This window comes from Rutilus rutilus (genome assembly GCF_951802725.1).
Source record: "Rutilus rutilus genome assembly, chromosome: 17".
In the NCBI taxonomy this organism is placed as follows: domain Eukaryota; kingdom Metazoa; phylum Chordata; class Actinopteri; order Cypriniformes; family Leuciscidae; genus Rutilus; species Rutilus rutilus.
This window is the reverse complement of record NC_140230.1, coordinates 18,392,600-18,416,052: the sequence shown is the minus strand read 5'-3', so window position 1 is coordinate 18,416,052 and position 23,453 is coordinate 18,392,600. Positions and strand designations below refer to the sequence as shown.

At 37.1% G+C, this 23,453-nt stretch overlaps 2 protein-coding genes across 4 annotated transcripts; both read left to right on the top strand.

The window, feature by feature from the left end:
- Positions 1 to 435: 435 nt before the first annotated feature.
- Positions 436 to 2,881, top strand: LOC311276382 (tripartite motif-containing protein 12A; the record flags this gene model as incomplete). The annotated part of the gene is given in 5 exon segments (XM_084386018.1): positions 436 to 443; positions 531 to 751; positions 754 to 977; positions 2,304 to 2,575; positions 2,800 to 2,881. Coding segments are annotated over 5 exon segments (807 nt in total).
- Positions 2,882 to 5,848: 2,967 nt separating this feature from the next.
- On the top strand, positions 5,849 to 16,357 carry LOC311306952 (uncharacterized protein). Of its 3 annotated transcripts, XM_084435607.1 has the most exons (9): positions 5,849 to 6,226; positions 9,682 to 10,002; positions 10,104 to 10,409; positions 10,573 to 10,665; positions 11,432 to 11,497; positions 13,750 to 13,848; positions 14,207 to 14,238; positions 14,496 to 14,564; positions 15,086 to 16,357. In XM_084435607.1, the coding sequence occupies exons 1-9, from the start codon at positions 6,130 to 6,132 to the stop codon at positions 15,197 to 15,199; spliced, it is 1,197 nt and encodes a 398-aa protein (XP_084291733.1). In that variant the 5' UTR covers positions 5,849 to 6,129; the 3' UTR covers positions 15,200 to 16,357. The 3 variants fall into 3 exon arrangements, with proteins under 3 accessions (XP_084291733.1, XP_084291734.1, XP_084291735.1); XM_084435608.1 differs by lacking the exon at positions 11,432 to 11,497 and having other exon boundaries at positions 5,851 to 6,226; XM_084435609.1 differs by lacking the exons at positions 5,849 to 6,226; positions 11,432 to 11,497 and adding an exon at positions 9,271 to 9,451.
- Positions 16,358 to 23,453: the final 7,096 nt, after the last annotated feature.

Here is a 23,453-nt window from a genome sequence, read left to right as displayed (position 1 = left end):
TATTTTTAAGAATATGGGTAACCAAACAGTTGATGGACCCCACTGACTTACAGTCTTTTCTTTTCCCATATGGAAGCCAGTGGGGTCCTTCAACTGTTTGGTTACCCATATTCTTCAAAATATATTATTTTGTGTTCAGCAGAAGAAAGAAATTCATACAGGTTTGGAACAAATAATGGGTGAGGAAATGATGACAGAATTAAAAATTTGGGGGGAACTATCCCTTTATGGTTGTAAAAACTCCACAATCCATTTTTAACTTTCGTAACTCAAAGTTCTCCACTTTTTCCATTAGGAAAGTCCAAAAAACAAACTTTTCACTTGTATATTTATTGTATATTTATAACCTAATAGTGCATTTAGCTCATGCATTAACTAATACTAACAAATTCTTTTTAGTTGTTTGCAATACTGTTTTATAAAGGACTGAATTCAATGCAGAAGTAAAACATTCTGTTCACTAATGCGAGAGGGTGTGATCTCACTCAATAAAAGACTGAACAAACTCTACAGCTTCATTGTTCCATCAGGAGCGTATATACATACTATAGTCGGACTTCAACAGGGGAAGCTTTCTGTTTTTCACTGAACATCACTGAACATTCTACGTTGTCTCTCCACCTCATGTGTCCAGTGTGTTTGAGTGACTTCCGAGATCCAGTAAGTTTGCCCTGTGAGCATGCTTTCTGCCGACAGTGTATTACAAGTTATTTGGAATCGAGTGAAGATGCTCACAAATGCCCTGAATGCAGAGAAACTTCACCAGACAGGATGTTAAAGGTAACCGAGTTCTGAGAAACGTTGTGGACGTCGTTCAACAACAGCGCAAGACAAAACAACAGACTCCAAGGAAAGCACAAGAACTGTTGTGTCCTGACCATGAAGAGCAACTCTGTGAGAACGATCTGAGATTGGTTTGCCTCATCTGCAAGGAGGGAGAGAAACACACTGGACACAGTTTCAAGCCTGTAGAGGAAGCTAGGAGATCATTTTGACAGGATGAAACTGTAATGACAGCTTTTTGTAGGCCTATAATAATGTGTTTTTTATTGAGGGATTTCTTGAAAGACATCTCAATTCACTAATTGGCTAATTTATGGCACTAATTTGCCAACCGCCATTAAATTCAAAAGAAGAAGAAGAATTGCACCACGATGAGTGAGGAAGCTTCCAGAGGAGATATGAGCGAGGATGCACAGGTGTATGTGTCTTTCTTGTCGAAAAACTTGATGCACGTTTAATTCTCCTCCCCCTTCATATCTGTCACAATAATGTTAATTTATGTTTTACATTTTGCAATTTAATTAAATCATACAGCTTACATATTTCAACAGGGTATCATGCTTTATTATTATTTATTATGAATTTCTTAGATAACCAAACTTAAACAACATAAGGCAAGATCCCTTGAGCGCAGCTGATGAAAATTTTACGTGATACTTAAGTGCGTCCTTGGGTTGGGAGTAAGTTGCTATGACGTGAGGAAAGAAAGCAAGGAAAGAAATCAAGGACGCACAATTTAAGAAATTAGAAGCAACATAATGTGACTGTGAGAGCACTTATTGACCCTGGTGGGATGAATGAATGAGCAGCCCGTTCTCATCCCAAGGCGTCATATACTGACGCTTTTGACATTTCGTCTACATCGAACGCACATGTCACCCTTTAGCGTCAATTTGAGACGCAGATAGATATGGGCCAGAAGGCGCCTCCTAGCGGTCTAACCCTAACCCTATCCCAGACCTAAACCTACCCATAACCGTTAAACATGGTGAGTTGAGCCCTAATGAACATCTCTCATGGTAATGTTTTATGAAAAATTATTTAACACACTCACATTTTTATTTCTGTTATTAAACACAACCATAAAGGTAAAGTCCATAATTTGGTGATTATCTGTGTCTGTAAAGTCTCTACACGCATCATTTTCCTTAACAAAAAACTGATTTATTCTAGTTTCCAAACAGAACAGAAGCAAACAAAAGACAGGAAAAGCCATGTGCTTCCACAGCTGATCACACAGATAAGTAATGCCACTACAGGCTTAAATAATACATCCTCTAAACATTCATATCCTATTCTCTTAAAGAGACACCATGTTAAATACCAAATACATAGTTTAGAAACATTACATAGGAAACAAAAAAATAGAAGATAAACACAGAAAAATATACTATTATTAAACATAAAATATGCACAAAATACAAGTAACATTATGGCCTATAAATGTCTAGGTTTTTTTCTTAGATCTATTAGATACGTTATAGACATAGACATGAATCAGAAAAGATAGCCATCTGCAGTCTCAAGGGGAAGATTGCTTTGCCAAATTCCAGAAGTTTCACAAAGGTTATAAGGAAAATTTTGTGGAGAACATACAACCTGGTCAGATGTACTGGGAGGTTGACATGGGAGTTGAACCAGGATGGGAACGTGGACTTACAGTTAGATATTACCCAAAGGAGAAGAATGGTTCTCTCTGGCAGGCATTATTTTCTAAATGTTTTGAGAACATATCTCTTTCAGTAAAAGATGACAATCAACATACAGATGACAGTGTATGCTGTAAGGGGCAGTGAAAAAACCCTAATTGTCAGCCAGATAATAACCAGAAGAGTTGGGGTTTATTCTAGACAGTCAAGTCAAGTCAAGTCAAGTATATTTGTATAGCGCTTTTCACAATACAGATTGTATCAAAGCAGCTTCACAGTATTAAATTAAAATAATACAACAAGGTTTGTTTCTAGTGGAATTTATTGATTGATAAAATCAAATTAAATATCCCCAAAATATCCCCAGTGACAGTGAGACACGTCAGGTTGTGTTTTGCAATGCAGACAAAATGTCTCTCATTCACACAGAGCGGTGTGGAGATAAATAGATGTATCTATAAATCAAACCTTCTATTTTGTAGGCCTGTTTTGGATTGTAGGCAAGTATGTCCGAATTCACAGTACTCATAAGAGTAGACGAAAAGTACCCAGATACTTCTTCTGGTGAGATTCTGAAGTGTTGTGCGTACGACGCTTTACTTTCCCATGAGGCTGCAGGAGAGAATCTGTGAATGACAGTAAAGTGACGCAACTGATGCTGGTAAGTCACATGACAGTGCCAACATGGCACGTAGGACGTCCAAATAACATTCACACACACGTCCATACTATATTATAGAACATACATTTGTGGTACTGATTATGATGTTCACCTGTTTCTTGTTTAGTTCCTTGTTATCCTGTATATTTATACCCCCTGTTGAGTTTAGTTATTTATCCGTCATTGTTGATGTATTGGATAATTTTGTGGTTCTCTTTTTATTTTCTTGTGCTGTGCTCCAGAGTAGTTTTGTTTTATTAATTTAATAAAACTAATGCGATTAGATACACATCTCTCTTTCTTTTGTGGAACAAGCTGTGACACAGATGGACCACACATAAAGTCCATAGTAAATCTCTAAGACAAGGATTTAAGTCTTGGGATCACAAGGGGGTACTGGGTGTCGACAGTAAAAAAGAAAAAAAACGTTTACTATTTTTTCACGCACAGTATCATACCTTGAATAATTTTTTATCAATCTTATAGTAATAATGGTGTTTTAGGTATTCTGAGTGTTTTGGTGGATGGAGGGAAAAATCAAGGATTTTATTTACAAAATGAACAGCGTTTTTGAAAGAGGAATAAAATCAAGTGTTTCAACTCACTGCTTTTTAAGACATTACAAAGCTTGTTGAATTGAACTTATTCAATGGCAATTAATGTCTTTTTAAGGAAGTCTGCTGGAGTCTTTTTATCCTAAAGTACATAAAAAGACTCCAGCAGACTTCCTTAAAAAGACATTAATTGCCATTGAATAAGTTCAATTCATCCCAGAAGGATGGACTGGGATTTATTTTAACTGTTTTGCCAAAGGCAACAGGGAACTAAATATGGCATAACATTTTTTAATAATAACAGACAATTACAGTATTACATCGCAGTTAGGGCCTATCTCAAAGTGATTTTTGATACTAAAGTCAGTTAATGTTTGTATGTTTTTAAATTAATATTATAATAATAATAATTATTGCTTTCAGAAAAGATCTGTTGTGTGTTTGGAGGAGATGCAGCTGTTTTTAAGAAAGCAGGAACAGGAAGTGAAGAAACAGCTGGAGATAGAAAAGGAATGCAGCCGAGGCCATGCAGAATAACCTTTTTATGATAAACGAACAGCTGCAAGAGACAGAAACATCTGAGAAGGCATACATGACACGGTAAAATATACACAAGCGAAAGGTCAATCTAAACTAATACAATTGAGGTTTTACATTCACATTTCCATTTATTCATTTAGCGGAATTTATTCATTTCTCCACAGCAGTGGAATGAAAATGAATTTTCTTTGACAGAGGGAGGATAAACGATGTAAAACACCACACCACAGTGATGCTGTGATTTATATATACTGTCATATTCAAACGTATTAACAAGAGTCAGGAGTATATACTCCCTCATGATTCATATGTATTCATGTATTCATACGTATTCATTCGGGGTTTTTCTCTACTCATTGAAGGTCCTTTTTATCTCAAGTAGGAAAGTGACTGCTATCTGGGGAATGGCTCAGTCACGCATAGGAAAAGTTAAACTGAAAAAAAAAAAGATGGAGACAGAATAGCAAAAAGAAATTCGTCTCCACAGGAAAAATAGTGTGATGTTGTGACGAAGATATACAAAACATACATTATGTATGGTCTAAAATGTCTATATTCTGATCCAGAGAAGAATACCTGTCAGTACAGAGCTCTGTCAGTTAAATATTAAAACAGCAGTGTCATATTAAATCAGGCCAGATTAGTTTGCATAAATTCCGAGTCATGGATTGACCAAAATCTTGCGTAATGATTTTGTGACAGTGTTGAGTCATGCTTTTGACTTGTTTTTTTTCCTACACATCAGTTTTATGTCTCATCAGTCTCTGAAAGTAGCAAAAGAGAGTTTGCCAAAACCTTTAGTGATATAGTGTTTAACCCTAGCCACAGAAACCCATGTAATGTGGTCTGGGATTTTTTTAGTTTACATAGTTTTTCGGTTTTAAGGATTTCCACCAAAATACTGACCGATGGAATGACACCAAAAGAGATAAGAAGCATTTTTAAAAGTTCATAAAACTATCTATTTTGCTATGTGAAAGGGTTAATTCACCCCCAAAATTGTATTCTGTTATTATTTATTTACTCGCCCTCAAGTTATTCTAAACGTATGAAGTTCTTTCTTCAGTTCAACATAAAGGAAGATATTTTGAAGAATGTTGGTAACCAAACAGTTCCTGCTCCCTAATGACTTCCATAGTATTTTTTATTTTTTTTAGTTACCCACATTCTTCAAAATATCATCTTTTGTGTTCAGCACACGAATTAAGTTCATACAGGTTAAGCACTGCTTTGTGCGGACCAGTTAAAAAGTATGGCTGTAATAACTTCAATAATCAGATGTCAGATTAGGCACAATTTCCCAGAAAAGGGAATTAAAAGCCTAATTATATGTTTCACCTCTAAATAATTAAGTTGCTTTTAACCTTAAGACTCCATTGTACACACGCAAGTAAATCATCTGAAATGAAATACAAACTTGGTTTTGATGTTTTGTGTACAGCTGGATTTCACAACTTGTTCAGTATGAAACATTTTACAGGAATATATGTGGGAAAAAACATATTACACTATTATGAACAAACTGTTCTTCGTATTGGCTAGAACAGTCTACAACTGACTCATAAAAAAAAAAAAAATCAGTATTGCATAACCATCTCTCTTCTAATTCTTCCTGCCAGTGTTTATCTTCTTCCAACCCTGAAATGGGCACGTGACCACCGAAATACGGGGGAGGGAGAGAAAAGGGGATAAAAGTTAGAGCCGAGAGAGCTGTAAAAAGGAGCAGTTCGGACAAGTCTGAGCAGAGAAAACTCAGGAAGACCTTTCTCTTCTTAATTCTTCCAGGGAAGCTCTCCTTTGATTGCTCTCCTCTTCATGGACTGTTGTTTCATTGTTGGTGATCTGGAGGACAGGACTACAAGATAAAGACATTACTTAAAAAGCTCTGCTATTAAATAAAGAAGACGGTGGCCGACAGATTTACTGAACTTTATGTTTTAAGATGGAAGATATTGAAAATTACACCAGTTTACAAGAGTTCACAGAAGACATCTCTCAGAGTGGGAACAGACCCATACTCACATCACAGGGCAAACAAGGTAATGCATGTGTGTTCATAATGTGAGAACTGTATGTGAACTTGAGGGGAGAGTGGAATACAGTACAATAATAGAATAATAGAATAATAGTTTACTGAGAGTATACTTCAAAGTTGCTACAAGTATTAAAATAGTAAACTACTAGTATACTCATAAGTTCACTTGCAGTACAAATGAGAAACATAATTGAACTAGTTGTGCACTTAAAGTTTACTACTGTTACACTTATAGTACACTTAAACATATACTTTTATATACTTCAAGTGGGCCAATTTAGTCTCAAACGGTATTAAAATAGTACACTTACAAGTTTACTACTAGTACATATTGACATTAGTATACTTACTACATAAAGTATACTTAAAAATATACTTGAACATTACTCAAGTATACTCCATAAAATGAACTTGAAGTATACTTTTTTTTCGTAAGGGTAGATAGATAGATAGATAGACTAAAAATATTAGATAGGGTGTTGCTAGGCTGGGTGGTTGGTAGGTTGTTGATATGCAGTTGCTAGGGTTCTTGAGGTGGTTGCTAGTGTTGCTATGCAATTGTTAAAGTACTCTGGGTAGTTGCTATGCAGTTGCTAGGGTGTTGCTATGTGGTTACTAGGGTACTTGTGCTGGTTGCTAAGGTGTTGATGTGTGGTTGCTAGGGTACATGGGGTGGTAGCTAGGGTGTTGATGTGTGTTTTAAAAGCTGGTGGATAACTGAGTATAGGGTGAGAACTGCACACACAGAGTGGACAGATCTCACACCTGATATAAACATATTGGTATTATGTATACAACCATGTTTTTTGTTCCGAGTGCTTTTGTTCCTTGGAGTCTTGTTTTGTAGTGTGCCTGGTTCCTGTTCCCCTCATTAGTCTTTGATTGTTTCTCTAATGCCTGGGGACACACTTAACGACTAGCTGGAACCCTCTAAGACTGAACTGAACACAGACTGTTTCCAATGACTGCAGCAGATATTAAACACTGACTGTGAACAGTGAACACAGGCTGAACGCAACTGTCTCTGACTCTGCATGTTTGGGTATGATCAGTCGTAAGTATAAAATTACATTCATAATCTGCCTTACAGTCGTAAAGTGTGTCCCCGGCATTAGTGTGTTTTGTTAGTCTACTACCCTTTGTGGTGCTTCTCCTTTCTTATTTGTGCATCCTCGTTTCCTTTCCTCACGTTTCAGCTCAGACTTCCGCATATACAGCGGGGGAAATAAGTATTGAACACGTCATCATTTTTCTCAGTAAATATATTTCCAAAGGTGCTATTGACATGAAATTTTCACCAGATGTTGGTAACAACCCAAGTAAGCCATACATACAAAGAAACAAACACAAATAAGTTCAGAAATTAAGCTATGTGTAATAATGTGAAATAACACAGGGAAAAAGTATTGAACACATGAAGAAAGGGAGGCACAAAAAGGCATGGAAAGCCAAGACAACTGCTGAAAACTTACAGTAATTAAAAAGCAATCCAGCCCCCTGTCAGTGGAAATTAATAACAGCTGGTTCAGTCCCAAATGATGGCCTACAAAAAGGTCTCATTGCCAAGGTGTCACACAAGACACATCTCATGATGGGTAAAAGCAAAGAGCTGTCTCAAGACCTTCGCAACCTAAATGTTTGCAAAACATAATGATGGCATTGGTTATAGGCACCATTCTAAGCTTCTGAATGGCCCAGTGAGCACTTTTGGGGCCATAATACGGAAGTGAAAAGACAATAATTTCACCATAAATTTGCCTCGACCAGTGCTCCTCGCAAGACTTCTGATAGAGGAGTGAAAAGAATAATCAGAAGAGTTGTCCAAGAGCCAAGGATCACTTGTGGAGAGCTTCAAAAAGATCTTCAGATAGCAGGTACTGTTGTCTCATAGAAAACAGTAAGTAATGCACTCCACCGCCATGGCCTGTATGCACGCTCACCACGCAAGACTCCATTACTGAAAAAAAAGCATGTTGAAGCTCATTTAAAGTTTGCTGCACAACATTTGGAAAAGCCAGTGAAATACTGGGAGAATATAGTGTGGTCACATGAGAGCAAAATTGAACTGTTTGGATGCCATAATAATGTGACATATTTGGAGGAGAAATGGAAGTGCACATTACTCTAAAAACACCATACAACTTGGTGTTGGCTCTTGGACAACTCTTCTGATTATTCTTTTCACTCCTCTATCAGAAATCTTGCGAGGAGCACTGAACTTATTTTTGTTTGTTTCTTTGTATGTATGGCTTACTTGGGTTGTTACCAACATCTGGTGAAAATTTCATGTCAATAGCACCTTTGGAAATATATTTACTGAGAAAAATGATGACGTGTTCAATAGCCTACTTATTTCCCCCGCTGTATACATACACCTGTGTATCCTCGCTCATATCTCCTCTGGAAGCTTCCTCGCTCCTCGTTCCTCGCAATTTCCATGGTGCAATTAGAGAAATGAGATGTTCTTCAAGATGACTTTCTTTGATCGGTTTCCAGGTCACAGGCTGGAGGACGGAGGAACGATGAAACAAGGAAGCATCAATTTGAGTATAATGAGAACCTGTTTATTGTCCTTCTGTGGCTCTGATTATTAGTGTTCTCCGTTCAGTCTCCTTGTGTTTTGTTTTTCAGTTTTTTTGAGTTACCGGTAATAGTGTTTTGGTATAATTTTAATAAACCTGCATTTGGATCCAACCCTCCCTCGCCTTGTGACAGCATGATATTTTCTGAATTTTCATTTGGGTGTGAAGTACTAACTAGAAAACAAGTCCAATACAAAAATGGTAAAAGCAATTATGGTGATATCATAAAATAATAATAACTTTCAATTACAATAAAAAAAATTGAGAAAACACAACTAATAAATGACCTTTATATGTTACGTTTAGTCCATTTTTCAGAATTCTTTATTTTTCTCAGTTGCTGTATCCATTTATTTCAGTGAACCTTTAAAAATTGCAGTCTTGAGTTTCAGTGGCCCCTCGCTATGAACAAACCAAACTGCTTTAAACAATATATATTTATAGACGCTTCTTTATCATGCATCAGTATAGTGTCAGCACTAAACAGTCAGTTGATCAGAGGAAGTTCACAACCACAGGAGGAGCTGATGATGATTGAAGGAAGAACTGTAACTATGATGAAAAGAAAGACTGACAGAAACAGAAAATGTCAGATCGGTGTCACATGTGTCTGCTGCGACTGATCATTCTCTGTCCACTTCTGACAGGTGAAGAAATCTTTATATGGTCTATAAGACATTATGCAAAATATTTACAATGTGAACAACCATCTGTTCAAAAATAATTAAATTACTTAGAGACTGGCAAAGATGGTTTTATCGTGCTGAAAATTTTGTGTCAGTATGTTATCACTTTAGTTTTTAATAATTAAGAAAATATTTGCTGTATGTCATTAAAGTTTAAATAATTAACACTATTATTTTATATGAATATGTAGGTACCAGTGGAGCAGAAGAGACTCGTGTGTTCAGCAGTTCTGGTGAAAATGTCCGTCTGCCCTGTAATAATGCTCTTTCTGACTGCACATCGACTACATGGAACTATATCAGACTTTCAGAGACAGTTGAACTGATTGCTGGAGGGAAAAAGAAGAATGACAGAGAGAGACGTGAGAGACTGAGTCTGGGGTCTGACTGCTCTCTGAACATCAAGAAAGTCACACAAGAAGATTATGGGCTTTACGCCTGCCGACAATATGAGAATGGACGTGGAGAACAACAAGGAACTGAAGCACGTGTTTATCTGCATGTTCTTCATGGTCAGTGTTTCTGTAACTTTTTAAATAATACCTTAAAACTCACACATGTAATGAAAAGAGTGACGTCTGTAGTGTGATTTCTGTCTTATTTTCTGTTTCAGTCTCTTCATCATCCTCACAGACTGAGATCAGATCAGGCTCTGTGACTCTCTCCTGTCAGTTGTATTCATATGGAGTCTCTTGTGATACTTTGGTCCGTTCTGAGGGACTTCAGCTGATCTGGGTGAATCAGGCTGGTGTTAGTGTGATGACAGACTCCAGATATCAGATATTCTTCTCCTCAACACACTGTAACAGCACTCTGACTACAACACTCCTGAATGAAGATCACAACAGAGAGTGGAGATGTCAGCTTACTCAGAGAAATCAACTGAAGACCTCAGCCACATATACTGTCAAGTATTCAGGTAAGAAGAAAAAACGACATTTCTTGAATCAATTTTCTTGAATCACCTCTCTTCTCAACAACTGCACTGTAAATACTGATGATTTAACAAACTGCATGTGATGTAATGATCAAGTAGAAAATATGATGTTGATGTCCTACATCTAAACATTCATCTTCTGCAGCTCCAGTTGATTCAACAACACTGACTCCAGTCAGCAGCTCAAATTCTGAGAAGAAATCAAGCAGAACTACAGCAGCAGATTCAACACAACAAGGTACAGGACTGACACACATCAGTCTCTCACTTCAGTGCTTTGCACTGGCTTCTTTTTTTATCATCACACACATTATCTGCAAAGTAACTCTTTAAATCAGCTTTGTCAATGATTGAGTCCAGGTCCTTTTGGATCATGAGTCATGACCATAATAATTTCTGGTATAGTCTGTATAAATAACTCTCAAAATAATCATTAATCTTCACCATTAAACAGAACAATTGTAACATACAGGGCATGATGCAATAGATGTTAAAGGAAAAGTTCACTTAAAAATGAAAATACTGCATGTCTTCATTTGCTCACCCTCAAGTTGTTCTAAACCTGTATGGGTTTCTTTCTTCTGCTGAACACAAGAGAATACATTTTGAAGAATGTCGGTAACCAGACAGTTGATTGACACCATTGACTTCCATCAACTGTTTAGTTACTGACATTCTTTAAAATATCCTCTTTAGTGTTCAGCAGAAGAAAGAAACCCATACAGGTTTAGAACAACTTGAGGGTGAGTAAATGAAGACATGCAGTATTTTCATTTTTAAGTGAGCTATTCCTTTAAAACATGATCTAATAGCTGTAGAAATCGCTCATATATTTGAGCAGAAGACTATATGAGGATACAAGGTAGTTTTTGCTAACCAGAGTTGTTGAAGAAAGTAAGGCAATGAAATCAAATAGGGCCCTATATATTTAAGATTAATGTTATTGTTGTTTTTGTTTGTTTTGTTTTTCTATTTCTTTTTCTACAATATGGTCCTCCACCCAGATAAACGGATCATTATCCCAAACTCTGAGAAGACTTCAGCTTCACCTGTAATTCCTACACAGCAAGGTGTTTAGGGGAGACGGATATGGTTGTAACATGGGGAGAGTTGTAACGCCACCAATTCCATCAGTCAGGGATAAGCTAGGAGTCCTATGATCATTTCAACTCAAGTCACCTTTATTTACATAGAGCTTTTTACAATACAAATTGTTTCAAAGCAGCTTTACTGTGGTAACGGGAGATGAATCCAACAAAGATTGTTTTGGCTGTACAGCAGCTCTAGAAGAAAGTCATTGTCCAGTTTAAGTAAATTCAGCGGTAACACTTTTTGTCCGTCACTAATAAGTACTATGCAGGAGGTAATGCAGGACTAATGAGTAGTACTACATTAACACTTCAGCTACTACTATTAACTAATATAGAAACAAGCTTAACTAATCAGTAAGTAATATCAAATTGAGGAGATAGTTCCTTATTATCAATAATTACTTAATGAGATTAGCCTCATTAATAACTATTAACTGATAAATTATAAAGAACATTATCGTGATTCTGAGACGTAATCTGTCATAATTTTTTACTCTGAATATAGTCATAAAATGCATCACTAATTACTCGAGTACCTAGTCACTCTTCAAGGACTAGTGATCTGGACCCTTATTTTAAAGTGAAAAAGATGTTTTTCACTTTAGGTCCAGATCACTAGTTCCTACATAGTGACTAGGTAACACTTGAATATTTAGTGATGCATTTTATGACCACGTTGAGAGAATTGCTAACGTCTCAGACACGTTAATGTTGTGATTAGTAATTAATTAGTAATTTTTAATAATTTGTCATAATTACCTATTAGTTCTTAATGATGCCAATCTCTTTAAGTAATTATTGATTACCTAATAAGGAACTATAGTTCTAAATTTGATATTACTTACTGATTAGTTAATATTAATTAATAGTAGTTGCTGAAGTGTTAATGTAGTACTACTCATTAGTCCTGCATTACTTCCTGCATAGTTTCTTATTAATGACGAACCATTATTCTAAAGTGTTACCAATTCAGCATTGATTCATTTCTGTTGTAAAAATCATTAGTTATCTGGAGAAAACAGTGATGTCATCGTCCAGCTCAGTTCAGTTCTCATACAATGTTGTCAAAGCAGGCAGATCAAAAATATTAAGAATAATAAGTATCCCCAATAAGTGGAACATCCCAAATTAATTTCAGTGTTTACCCACTTCCTCCCAGATCCCAAATGAGTGGTTGTCAAAGCTGGAAATAGGCACATGCTGATTTTATGAAGAAAAAATATATTTAGTAGTAAGAATGTAAATATTTTGTCCAAAATATTTTGTTTAGTACTAAACCTTTTGCAAAGTTGCAAAGTGCTCTTTGCAGTTTCTGGGCCACCAAACCTGCACTCCAGGGTTAACAATGCTAATTTGTCACCTATGATTGAGAATATTCACACACAAACTCACACACATATTGATAGTGTTTTTTGTTACATGTTCTTTACACAGGTACACTGGAGTCAAGCATTTAATAATTATAACTAATCATAACCACTGTTAATTTGCACACACTCCTGAGTCAAACAGTTCGTGGATTTGAGTTATGGTCAGTCACAGAAAGAGAGATGCGTTGTTTTAGATTGTTCTTTTGGATTGTTTCAATAAACCTGTTTTTTAAGCATATTGCATAATGTTATTGCAAAACTTTGTTTTGCTTTTTTTTTTTTTTTTTTTTACAATTTACAACCATTTATTTGACATCATAAGGGCTGTAATATTCTTACAGAGGTTTAAATGAGTGCCTTTTGTAGTAAACGAATGTGGGTACTTTGAATAAATGTTTGAGCACTCTAGCTCAAAAACTTTGTGAGTTACAGATACTGAACCAAAAGTGTTACAACCACATTACATACCCAGTCACCCTATGTATGTCTTATTAATTTCACAGTGCCATGCAGTTACAGTAGTACTTTTATCATATTCATTTTTCCTATTAATACTAATAGAGAGTTAGTTGGCATGTAGTTGCAAAGTTAAAGTTATTAGAATGTCTAAAGTGGACTATCGAAATAAACTGTAACCAGAAAAGCTTTTTGTAAACTCATCATCTACAAATATTAATTTCAAGATAATATCAATATCAAGATACTGTAATTATGATATTAAAAATTAATCATTTTATATTGCTGTCAGTAGTTGTTGTTGTTTTTATATCTTTGGTAAAAATGATAGTAATGTACAATAGATATTCTGCTGTTGTCTTCATCTGGATCTGAATGTGTCCCTCTATATAATCTCTCCTTCAGCGACTGTCTTGCCGTTAGTGGTTGTTGGTGTTGTTGCAGCATTGGCTGTTCTCCTTGCTGTTATTTTTTGGCTGATTCGGAAAAAAAATACAAAAGCTGGTGAGATTTATTTTCTCATATTTCTTTACAATAGACAAAGAATCCAAGAAATCTGACTTTACAGAAAAGCACACTAGTTTTGGGTTTGTCATGGAAAGTTCATTTGGAAAAAATATGATGGTAAAGATGTTGACGTGTTTGTTTTGAACTATGGTTTTGTCAGATTTAGTTGATTAGCAAATTATGTAATTTTAACATAATTCCTGTAATAAGTGAAGAGGAATCAATAAATTACCAAGACATAATAAAGTTTTGAATTCTTCTAGACACTTTTAACTTGCATTACAGACATTCTGTGTTTTGTTTTTCTGTCTTTATCATAAGTATTCCTAATAAATGGGGCACCATTATTTTTCAGATAACAAAAGAGGGACTGATGATGACTCTGTGGTAAGTATTGTAATGCCAAAAACCAAGAGGTTGATCCATAAGCTATTATTATTGTGTCCATAATCACTGCTCCAGGGTAAATGATCCCTGAATGTGTTTTTAGTCACGTTAGATAAAAGCTTCAGCTAAATGTCAAGTTAGTATACAGTATTTGTACCGTTTCTTTTGTAAATGTTACCAATAAGAATAAATATATTTGAAAACATGATGCAACATTTGTATTTCATAACTTGGTTCTACATATTTTCATTGTTTAGGAGCAGAAAGATGATGTGACTTATACTGAGGTTGCCACGTACTGTAAAAAGCAAGCCAAAGAGAACAAGGTGACTAAACACTTCCTACATCAATGTCCATCCATCTCTCAAACTGATAGTTTATATGCTATACCTAAATCAGTTTCATTCTTAAATGCATTCTTCTAACTCTCTTGAGTTAAAGGGATACTCCACTTTAAAATGAAAATTCTGTCATCATATACTCACCCTCATGTTGTTTCAATCCTTTATGAATTTCTTTCTTCTGCTGAACAGAAAGGAAGATATTTAGAAGAATGTCAGTAACCAGACAGTTTCTGGTCTCATTGACTTCCATAGTATATATTTTTCCTACTATGGAAGTCAATGAGATCAGAAACTGTCTGGTTACTGACATTCTTCTAAATATCTTCCTTTCTGTTCAGCAGAAGAAAGAAATTAATACAGGTTTGAAACAACATGAGAGTGAGTATATGATGACAGAATTTTCATTTTAAAGTGGAGTATCCCTTTACAATCTAACAAGAGGCTGTAATATTTGTGGGTTGAAACTTGAAACTTGTTTGACAATATCTGTGATGTTCATTCAGGTTCATGATGATGATGATAAAGTGACTTACGCTTCCATCAGCGGAGCAACAGCTGGACCTCAGGATAACGGCAGTCAACTTTATTCCTCTGTGAACAAGAACCGTCACAAATGAGTAAAACACTCATTAATTATACACAGACCGTGTATTATGGTGAATATAGGAATATTTAATTGACTCCTTCGGGTTTCATTCAGTGCCATTATAATTACTGTCTTTCACATGTTAACAAACAAACCCCAGTGGTGATCAGATTTATTTGTAGTATTTTGGTTAGTTTGGGATGTTTGTTTTATAGTAGCTGTTCAGTTAATGTTATTGCTTTATTATTCATTTAGGAAGATATACTGATGTCTTGCTTGTACAAAGTTCAGAAAATGAAGGACAGTTTTATTCTTAGATTTTGTTAACTGTCAGTTTGCAGTGATTATGAAAACAGGCAATGTAAACTTTAATCACAATATGACAGGAATGAAAATTTGGTGTTTGAACCGATTGAGCAAATGCTTTCAGTAATGCTTATTGTAATACTAAATTGTGTTTGTCAATAATAATTGTATTAAGTAGCCTATGTCAAATGTATTTAATGTATGTATAATGTATAATACAGTGAAAAGTATTTTTCATCATTACAAATTTTTCCTTGTGCAGTTTTTCTGAGGAGAACCTCTTATTGTGCGGATTTATACCTTTAGGATACAGATGCAGTGGATTATGACAGTGTCAGAAGTGACTTTCTGAAAGTTGTTTTGTTCCTGTGCAGAATGTGCCTGTCAGCTCAGAACTGACATTGGTTTTTCATTGTAGATGTCATTGTGAATATAATGTTGCATCGTTACTGTTTGCAGGCTACATTGATAAGCATCATTTTTTAAACTATTTCTGTGCTTGAGGGTTTTGTGTCTGATGCAGAGATGCTCAGAAATGCTTTATTTAACGGAACTGTAAAGGAACTGAGAGACCACAGTCAGTTTCTAGGAAATAGATAAGATAATGAGTATGAATGGAATCATTATTTAATGATTCTGGTTCTTTAATGGTTCCATTAATGATTGAATGAAGTTCTTTTAATGAAAAAAAAATATGTTCCAAATGTAGAGATAATTTTAATGATTAACACATTTCTCTTTATAGTTATTGCAAAAGGTTTTAAATGAATTTCACAGTCTTTTTATATGCAACATACAAACACATTTATGTATGTCTCACAATTAATTAGTAAGCTGTATGTTTTTGACCAAATAAAACTACTCCTAGAGTCATTTGTTGAATCAGATTACACTGCTGTATATGTTTTGATTGATTAAAAAGAGCCATCAGGTCCCGTGTTTCGTGCTCAGGGGCCTGTTTCAGAAAGGAGGTATATTTAGTGATGCATTTTATGACCACGTTAAGAAAATTGCTAACGTCTCAGACACGTTAATGTTGTGATTAGTAATTAATTAGTAATTTTTAATAATTTGTCATAATTACCTATTAGTTCTTAATGATGCCAATCTCTTTAAGTAATTATTGATTACCTAATAAGGAAATATAGTTCTTAATTTGATATTACTTACTGATTAGTTAATATTAATTAATAGTAGTTGCTGAAGTGTTAATGTAGTACTACTCATTAGTCCTGCATTACTTCCTGCATAGTTACTTATTAATGACGAACCATTATTCTAAAGTGTTACCAATTCAGCATTGATTCATTTCTGTTGTAAAAATTATTAGTTATCTGGAGAAAACGTCTCTGGTTACTTACGTAACCTATGTTCTCTGAATAGGGAACGAGACGCTGCGGATAGCGCAGTGGGATATTCTCTGAATGTGCCGATTGTCTGAAGCCCTATAGAATCACGCCAATTCATTGGCTGATGGCGCCCGCGCAATCTGGCTCCGCCCCGACGCTCTTACGTCGCATCATTACATATTCGCGCGCGCCATCTGCTCCTCAGATTTCTCTGCCGAAAAGAAAAACTGTCAGCAGCGCGAGGAGCTTGGCAGCTAACGCAGCGTCTCGTTCCCTATTCAGAGAACATAGGTTACGTAAGTAACCAGAGACGTTCTCTTTCATAGGTTCACTCAACGCTGCGGATAGCGCAGTGGGAACGGACTACCAAACTCGCCAAGCTAGAGCGCTTTCAATGACTGGTACATAAAGAGACAACGACCAAGATGAGTTCAAACAGAAAGAACCTGGGAACCCGGGGTCATGTCAAGATCCAAATTATAGAACCTTACAAAAGTGTGCGGAGAGGACCAGCCTGCCGCAACACAAATGTCCTCCAAAAGTGCTCCTCTAAAAAGAGCTTGAGAAGATGCCACACTTCTGGTGGAATGTGCTCTAACGCTAAGAGGTGAAGGTAAGCCACGCACCTCGTAAGCCAACGAGATAGCTTCTGTGACCCAGTGAGAAATCCTCTGCTTTGATGCAGCAAGCCCACGGCGGCGAGCACCGAAGCAAACCAGAAGCTGGTTAGATTTTCTCCAACCGCCTGAGCGGTCTACATATATCTTAAGAGAACGAACTGGGCAGAGCAAGTTAAGCTTCCTATCTTCCTCAGAAGAAAATGGAGGAGGGTGGAAAGCGTTAAGGTTAACCACCTGCGAGCGGAAAGTTGTGGAAAGAACTTTGGGGACATACCCTGGTCTCGGCCTCAAGGAAACCTTGACCAAGCCAGGAGCAAAGTCCAAGCAAGACTCGCTAACAGAAAGAGCTTGTAAGTCTCCTACCCGCTTTAATGAGGACAAAGCCAACAAAAGAGAAACCTTGAGCGTCAGAATCCGCTCCGGAGCTGACTCCAAGGGCTCAAAGGGAGCCTTCGTCAAACCCTCTAGGACAACAGAAAGGTCCCATGAGGGAATGTAACAGATTGGAAGTCTGTTAATCTTAAATAAATCTAGATTCCCAGCCACACCAACACAGAGAGAAAGACACAAGAAATATCAAAATAGTATTTTATTATTCTTTTTAAAAGTTAAATTTAAAAGGGCAGCAAAAATCACAATTTCATCCTCAAAAACCAGGGGAGACAATAAAAAACATGAATTGTCCAATATTCTGTCCCAGGGTGAAACAATACCCAAATCCAGTCAAATCCGGATTTAGCTCCGTGTTTCCCCTGCCGCCGGCAAAGGATGTCTGTTTCAGCGAGACCTCAAACAGCCAATTCCAATCCCGAAAAATCCCGGACCAGGATTTTCGCGGCGCCGCTCTGCGTCTGTCAGTGGAGAGATCGTGAAATCAATGGGCAGCTTGCTCGTAGCCCGGTAACTTAAAATCTTAGATGACTAAAATGACAACATTCCTTTCCTACTTCAAGTGGGCTCATCAACAATGTTATCGTGTCTGCTACTCTGCCGTCGGCTCCTGGATCTGTCACCTTAGCAGAAATGGACATCTAAGAACGCCTCCTTTAACTCAGATGTTAAAAAACACACACGCATCAGCGTGGGAAAAAAAGAACCACTTCCCTTTAGTCGGAGTTTTGTGAGCGTTGACACTACAGAGTCTGGGATTCGGCTCCACCAGGCACAGGAAATCCAGCCAACAACAACACAGAGGGAAAAGAAGATCAGCAAAAGTCCGCTTCAGCACACAGCTCGTTCATCTGTCCAGAGCGTTCTCTCTCTCAGTAAGAGATCTAGCGTCCTTTTTATTGGGAGTGATCTGATCAGCTGGCAAATTAGATCGCTGATGTGATTGGGGTTCTACAGGTGTGTCAATTAGTGTTCGTTATTGTTGCAGTTTGTGAAGGAGGAAAAACAGTACCATCAATGGTCCAGCAAAAATCACAGCAAACAAGGAAAACCACAGCAAACAATATAAAAATGAATCCACCACAAACAATATAATAAATTAATCCACAGCAAACAAATATGAAAGTTAAGGCAGAAATTGCTATATCAATCAATAATAATTTCCAAAATAAAGTAAGGTTAACCAATCAATCACACTGCTCTACTTATTGTATATTATATGACAGGAACTCTAGGGGAGCGAGCCGGTTTCAGGCGCTTAACCCCACGCATGAAGGCCGAAACTAACCTTAGTTTCCCCAGGGGAATCTCGTCCGATTCCCTATGTGCTGCAATAGCTGCGACATAAACTCTGAGAGTGGTAGCAGCTGCTCCAGAAGCAAACTTCTCCTGCAGGAATTCTAGTACTGAACCAACAGGGCAGTTAACTGGACTCCTATCATGTGCTAAGCACCATGCCTCAAAAACCTTCCATTTGGAAGAATATAGCCTCCTTGTAGAAGGGGCTCTAGCACTCGCAATGTCAAGTCAAGTCAAGTCAAGTATATTTGTATAGCGCTTTTCACAATACAGATTGTATCAAAGCAGCTTCACAGTATTAAATTAAAATAATACAACAAGGTTTGTTTCTAGTGGAATTTATTGATAAAATCAAATTAGATATCCAGAATATCCCCAACTGAGCAAGCCAAAGGCAACAGTGGCAAGGAACCGAAAAACTCCATCAAGTGACCTAATAGTGTCCTAAAACTCCATCAGGTGACCCAATGGAGAAAAAAAAACCTTGGGAGAACCCAGGCTCAGTCGGGGGCCAGTTCTCCTCTGGCGTTTATTAACTAGAGGCCGGATTGTAATTTGGACTGTAAGATTAAAAATATTATATGAATGCCTGGCTGAAGAGATGCGACTTTAATCTAGTTTTAAACTGGGAGAGCGAGTCTGAGCAACGAACAGTATCAGGAAGGCTATTCCAGAGTTTTGGAGCTAAATGTGAAAATGCTCTCCCTCCTTTGGTGGTTCTGGATATCCTAGGTATGACCAAAAGCCTTGAATTTAGTGATCTTAAAGAGCGCGATGGATTATAGGGCGATAGAAGATCCGTTAAATAGACTGGAGCTAAGCCGTTTAGGGCTTTATAAGTCAGTAGCAATACCTTGTAATTAATACGGAACTTTATAGGTAACCAATGCAGTGATGATAAAATCGGTGTTATATGATCATATTTTCTTGATCTAGTAAGAACTCTAGCGGCGGCATTTTGGACTAACTGTAGCTTGTTAATTGAGGATGCAGGACAACCGGCTAATAAAGCATTACAGTAATCTAGTCTCGAGGTCATGAATGCATGAACTAACTTTTCTGCATCAGAAACTGATAGCATATTACGTAGCTTAGCAATGTTTCTAAGGTGGAAAAAGGCGGTTTTTGTAACATATGAAATATGATTTTTGAAAGACAGGTTGCAATCGAGTATAACACCCAGGTCTTTTACTGTAGAGGATAAAGTAACAGGACATCCTACTATATTAAAGTTGTATTGCGAGAGGTTTTGTGGGCGTTTTTTTGAACCGATAAGTAGTACCTCTGTTTTGTCTGGATTTAATAAAAGAAAATTACGCGTCATCCAATCTTTTATATCTTTAACACACTCTGTCAATTTGGATAATTTATCGTTTTCATCTGGCCGTGATGAAATATATATTTGAGTGTCATCAGCATAACAATGGAAACTAATTCCATGTTTCCTTATAATATTTCCAAGTGGCATCATATATACTGAGAATAATAGAGGGCCTAACACAGATCCCTGCGGCACTCCATAGTTTACTGGAGTTATGATCGATTTTTCTCCATTTAAATAGACAAAATGGTAGCGGTCAGATAAGTATGATCTAAACCAGCTTAATGCTTGTCCTTGAACACCAGTATAATTTTGTAGTCGATCTAAGAGTATTGTGTGATCTATAGTATCGAACGCAGCACTAAGATCAAGTAAAACTAGTATTGAGATACAGCCTTGGTCAGAAGCTAAAAGTAAATCATTTGTGATTTTAACGAGCGCAGTTTCAGTGCTATGGTGCGGCCTGAAACCAGACTGAAACTTCTCATAGATATCATTTTCTTGCAAGAAAGAACACAATTGAGCGGACACCACTTTTTCTAATATTTTAGACATAAATGGAAGATTTGAAATGGGTCTATAATTTGCTAGGTTATTATGATCTAATTGTGGTTTCTTAATGAGAGGTTTTATAACTGCCAGTTTAAATGTTCTTGGAACATGACCTAAAGATAAAGACGAGTTAATAATATTAAGGAGAGGCTCTTCCACTACAGGTAACACTTCTTTCAGTAGTTTAGTTGGTATCGGATCTAATAAACATGTTGTTGTTTTAGAGGAAGTGATAAGTTTATTTAACTCTATTTGTTCTATAGTTGTAAAGCACTGTAATTGTTCTTGCGGGGTGATAATTGAGGCTGAATTATAAGGCGCAACTGAAGATTGAACGTTTACAATTGTGGTTCTGATGTTTTCTATTTTCTCAGTGAAGAACTTCATAAAATCATTACTACTAAACTGTAATGGGATATTTTGTTCGGGTGATGTCTGTTTATTTGTTAGTCTAGCCACGGTGTTAAATAAAAACCTTGGATTATTTTGGTTATTTTCTATTAGTTTGCGGAGGTGCTCAGCCCTGGCTGCTTTTAGGGCCTTTTTATAACGTGACATACTGTCTTTCCACGCGATTCTAAAGACCTCTAAATTAGTTTGTTTCCATTTACGCTCTAAAATACGGGTTTCTCTCTTTAGAACATGCGTGGTATTGTTGTACCACGGTGCTTTAATTTTCTCTCTGACCTTTTTTAATCTAATAGGTGCAACAACATCCAATGTTCTAGAGAGAATAGTGCTCATAGTGCTAGTTAGTTCTTCTAGTTCATCTGTTTGTTTGGGTTCAGGCAGCAGCTGAGACAGATCGGATAAGCAATTTGAGAAATTATCTATGGTGGATGGAAGGATTGTTCTGCCTGGTTGATAACGCGGCGCTGCATGACATATTACAGCAGTACGTAATATGCAAGTTACCATGTAATGGTCAGTGACTTCATCACTTTGCGGTATAATATCTATATCGGTTGGATCGGTTCCATGTGATATAATTAAATCGAGTGTATGATTAAGACGATGAGTTGGTCCGGTGACGTTTTGCTTGACCCCAAATGAATTTAATAAATCTGTAAACGCAGCCCCTAACGCATCATTTGGATTATCTACGTGTATGTTAAAATCTCCAACAATTAATGCTTTATCGACATTGACTAATAGGTCTGAGAGAAAATCTGCAAACTCTTTTAGGAAATCAGCGTAAGGCCCAGGCGGTCTATATACGGTAGCCAAGGCTAGAGATAATAGGGATGTTTTTCTAACATCTAAGAGCGTAACATTTAGTACAAGTACTTCAAACGAAATAAACTTATAACCCGCTTTCTGAGTAACATTGAGAATATCTCTATAAATTGTCGCAACACCACCGCCACGACCAATTAGACGGGGCTCATGCTTATAGGAGTATCCAGGAGGAGCAGACTCATTTAGACCGAAATAATCATTTGGTTTAAGCCAGGTTTCAGTTAGGCAAAGTACATCGAAGCTATTATCTGTGACTATTTCATTTACAATAACTGCCTTAGGTGTGAGTGATCTAATGTTTAGAAGACCTAGCTTTAGAAATTGTTTTTGTTTACTAATAGTAACATTTTCTGTTTTAATAACAATTAGATTTTTCCTAGATCCTGCAGTAGATTTGTTATTTGATCTCACTAAACGAGGAATAGACACGGTTTCTATGCAATATTCTACACTAGTATTTATATCAGTTAAATTGGTGCAGCAGAGACTATGATTTGGACTTTTGGTTACTAGTCAAAAGGTATTTAACATTTTGGAGATGTTATCCGACAGAAGATTTGCTCCGAATCTGCTTGGGTGTAAGCCATCGGCACGGAAAAGCCTAGGACGCTCCCAAAACAGATTCCAATTATTTACAAAGAGCAGTTTCTGCTCATTGCACCATGACATTAACCATTCATTTAGCGCAAATAATCTGCTAAACTTTTCATGTCCTAGTCGGTACGTGGGAAGCGGTCCTGACACTATGATCGTTGTTTCAGGCGATGTGCTGCGTACCGTATCGATCAGATTCCTGAAGTCTTTCTTCAGAATCTCTGTCTGGCGCATCCTGATGTCGTTCACTCCCGCGTGGAGGACAACAGTTCCGACGCGCTCGTCACCGTTCAGAATCTCGGGAACGTGAGTAGCGATTTCAGAAACACGAGCACCAGGAAAGCAGTGACTGTGCACCTTACTTTTACCTAACGTTGCGCGTACGTGCCGAATGATGGAATCGCCGATGATCACAGCATCGCGTTCTGTTTCGCGAAGAGGGGAGAAGCGGTTTTGTGTGGATAACTCGAAAACCGGGAGGGTCGGAGAGAGTCTTGGTCTAGACCTGACTCGCGTCTTCCGCTGCGGAACCACCCAGGCTTCGTGGTGGCGTGTTGGAGCCGGAGTGAACGAGACCATGGCTGATCGCGACCTCGGCGCTCGGGACCTATGTTG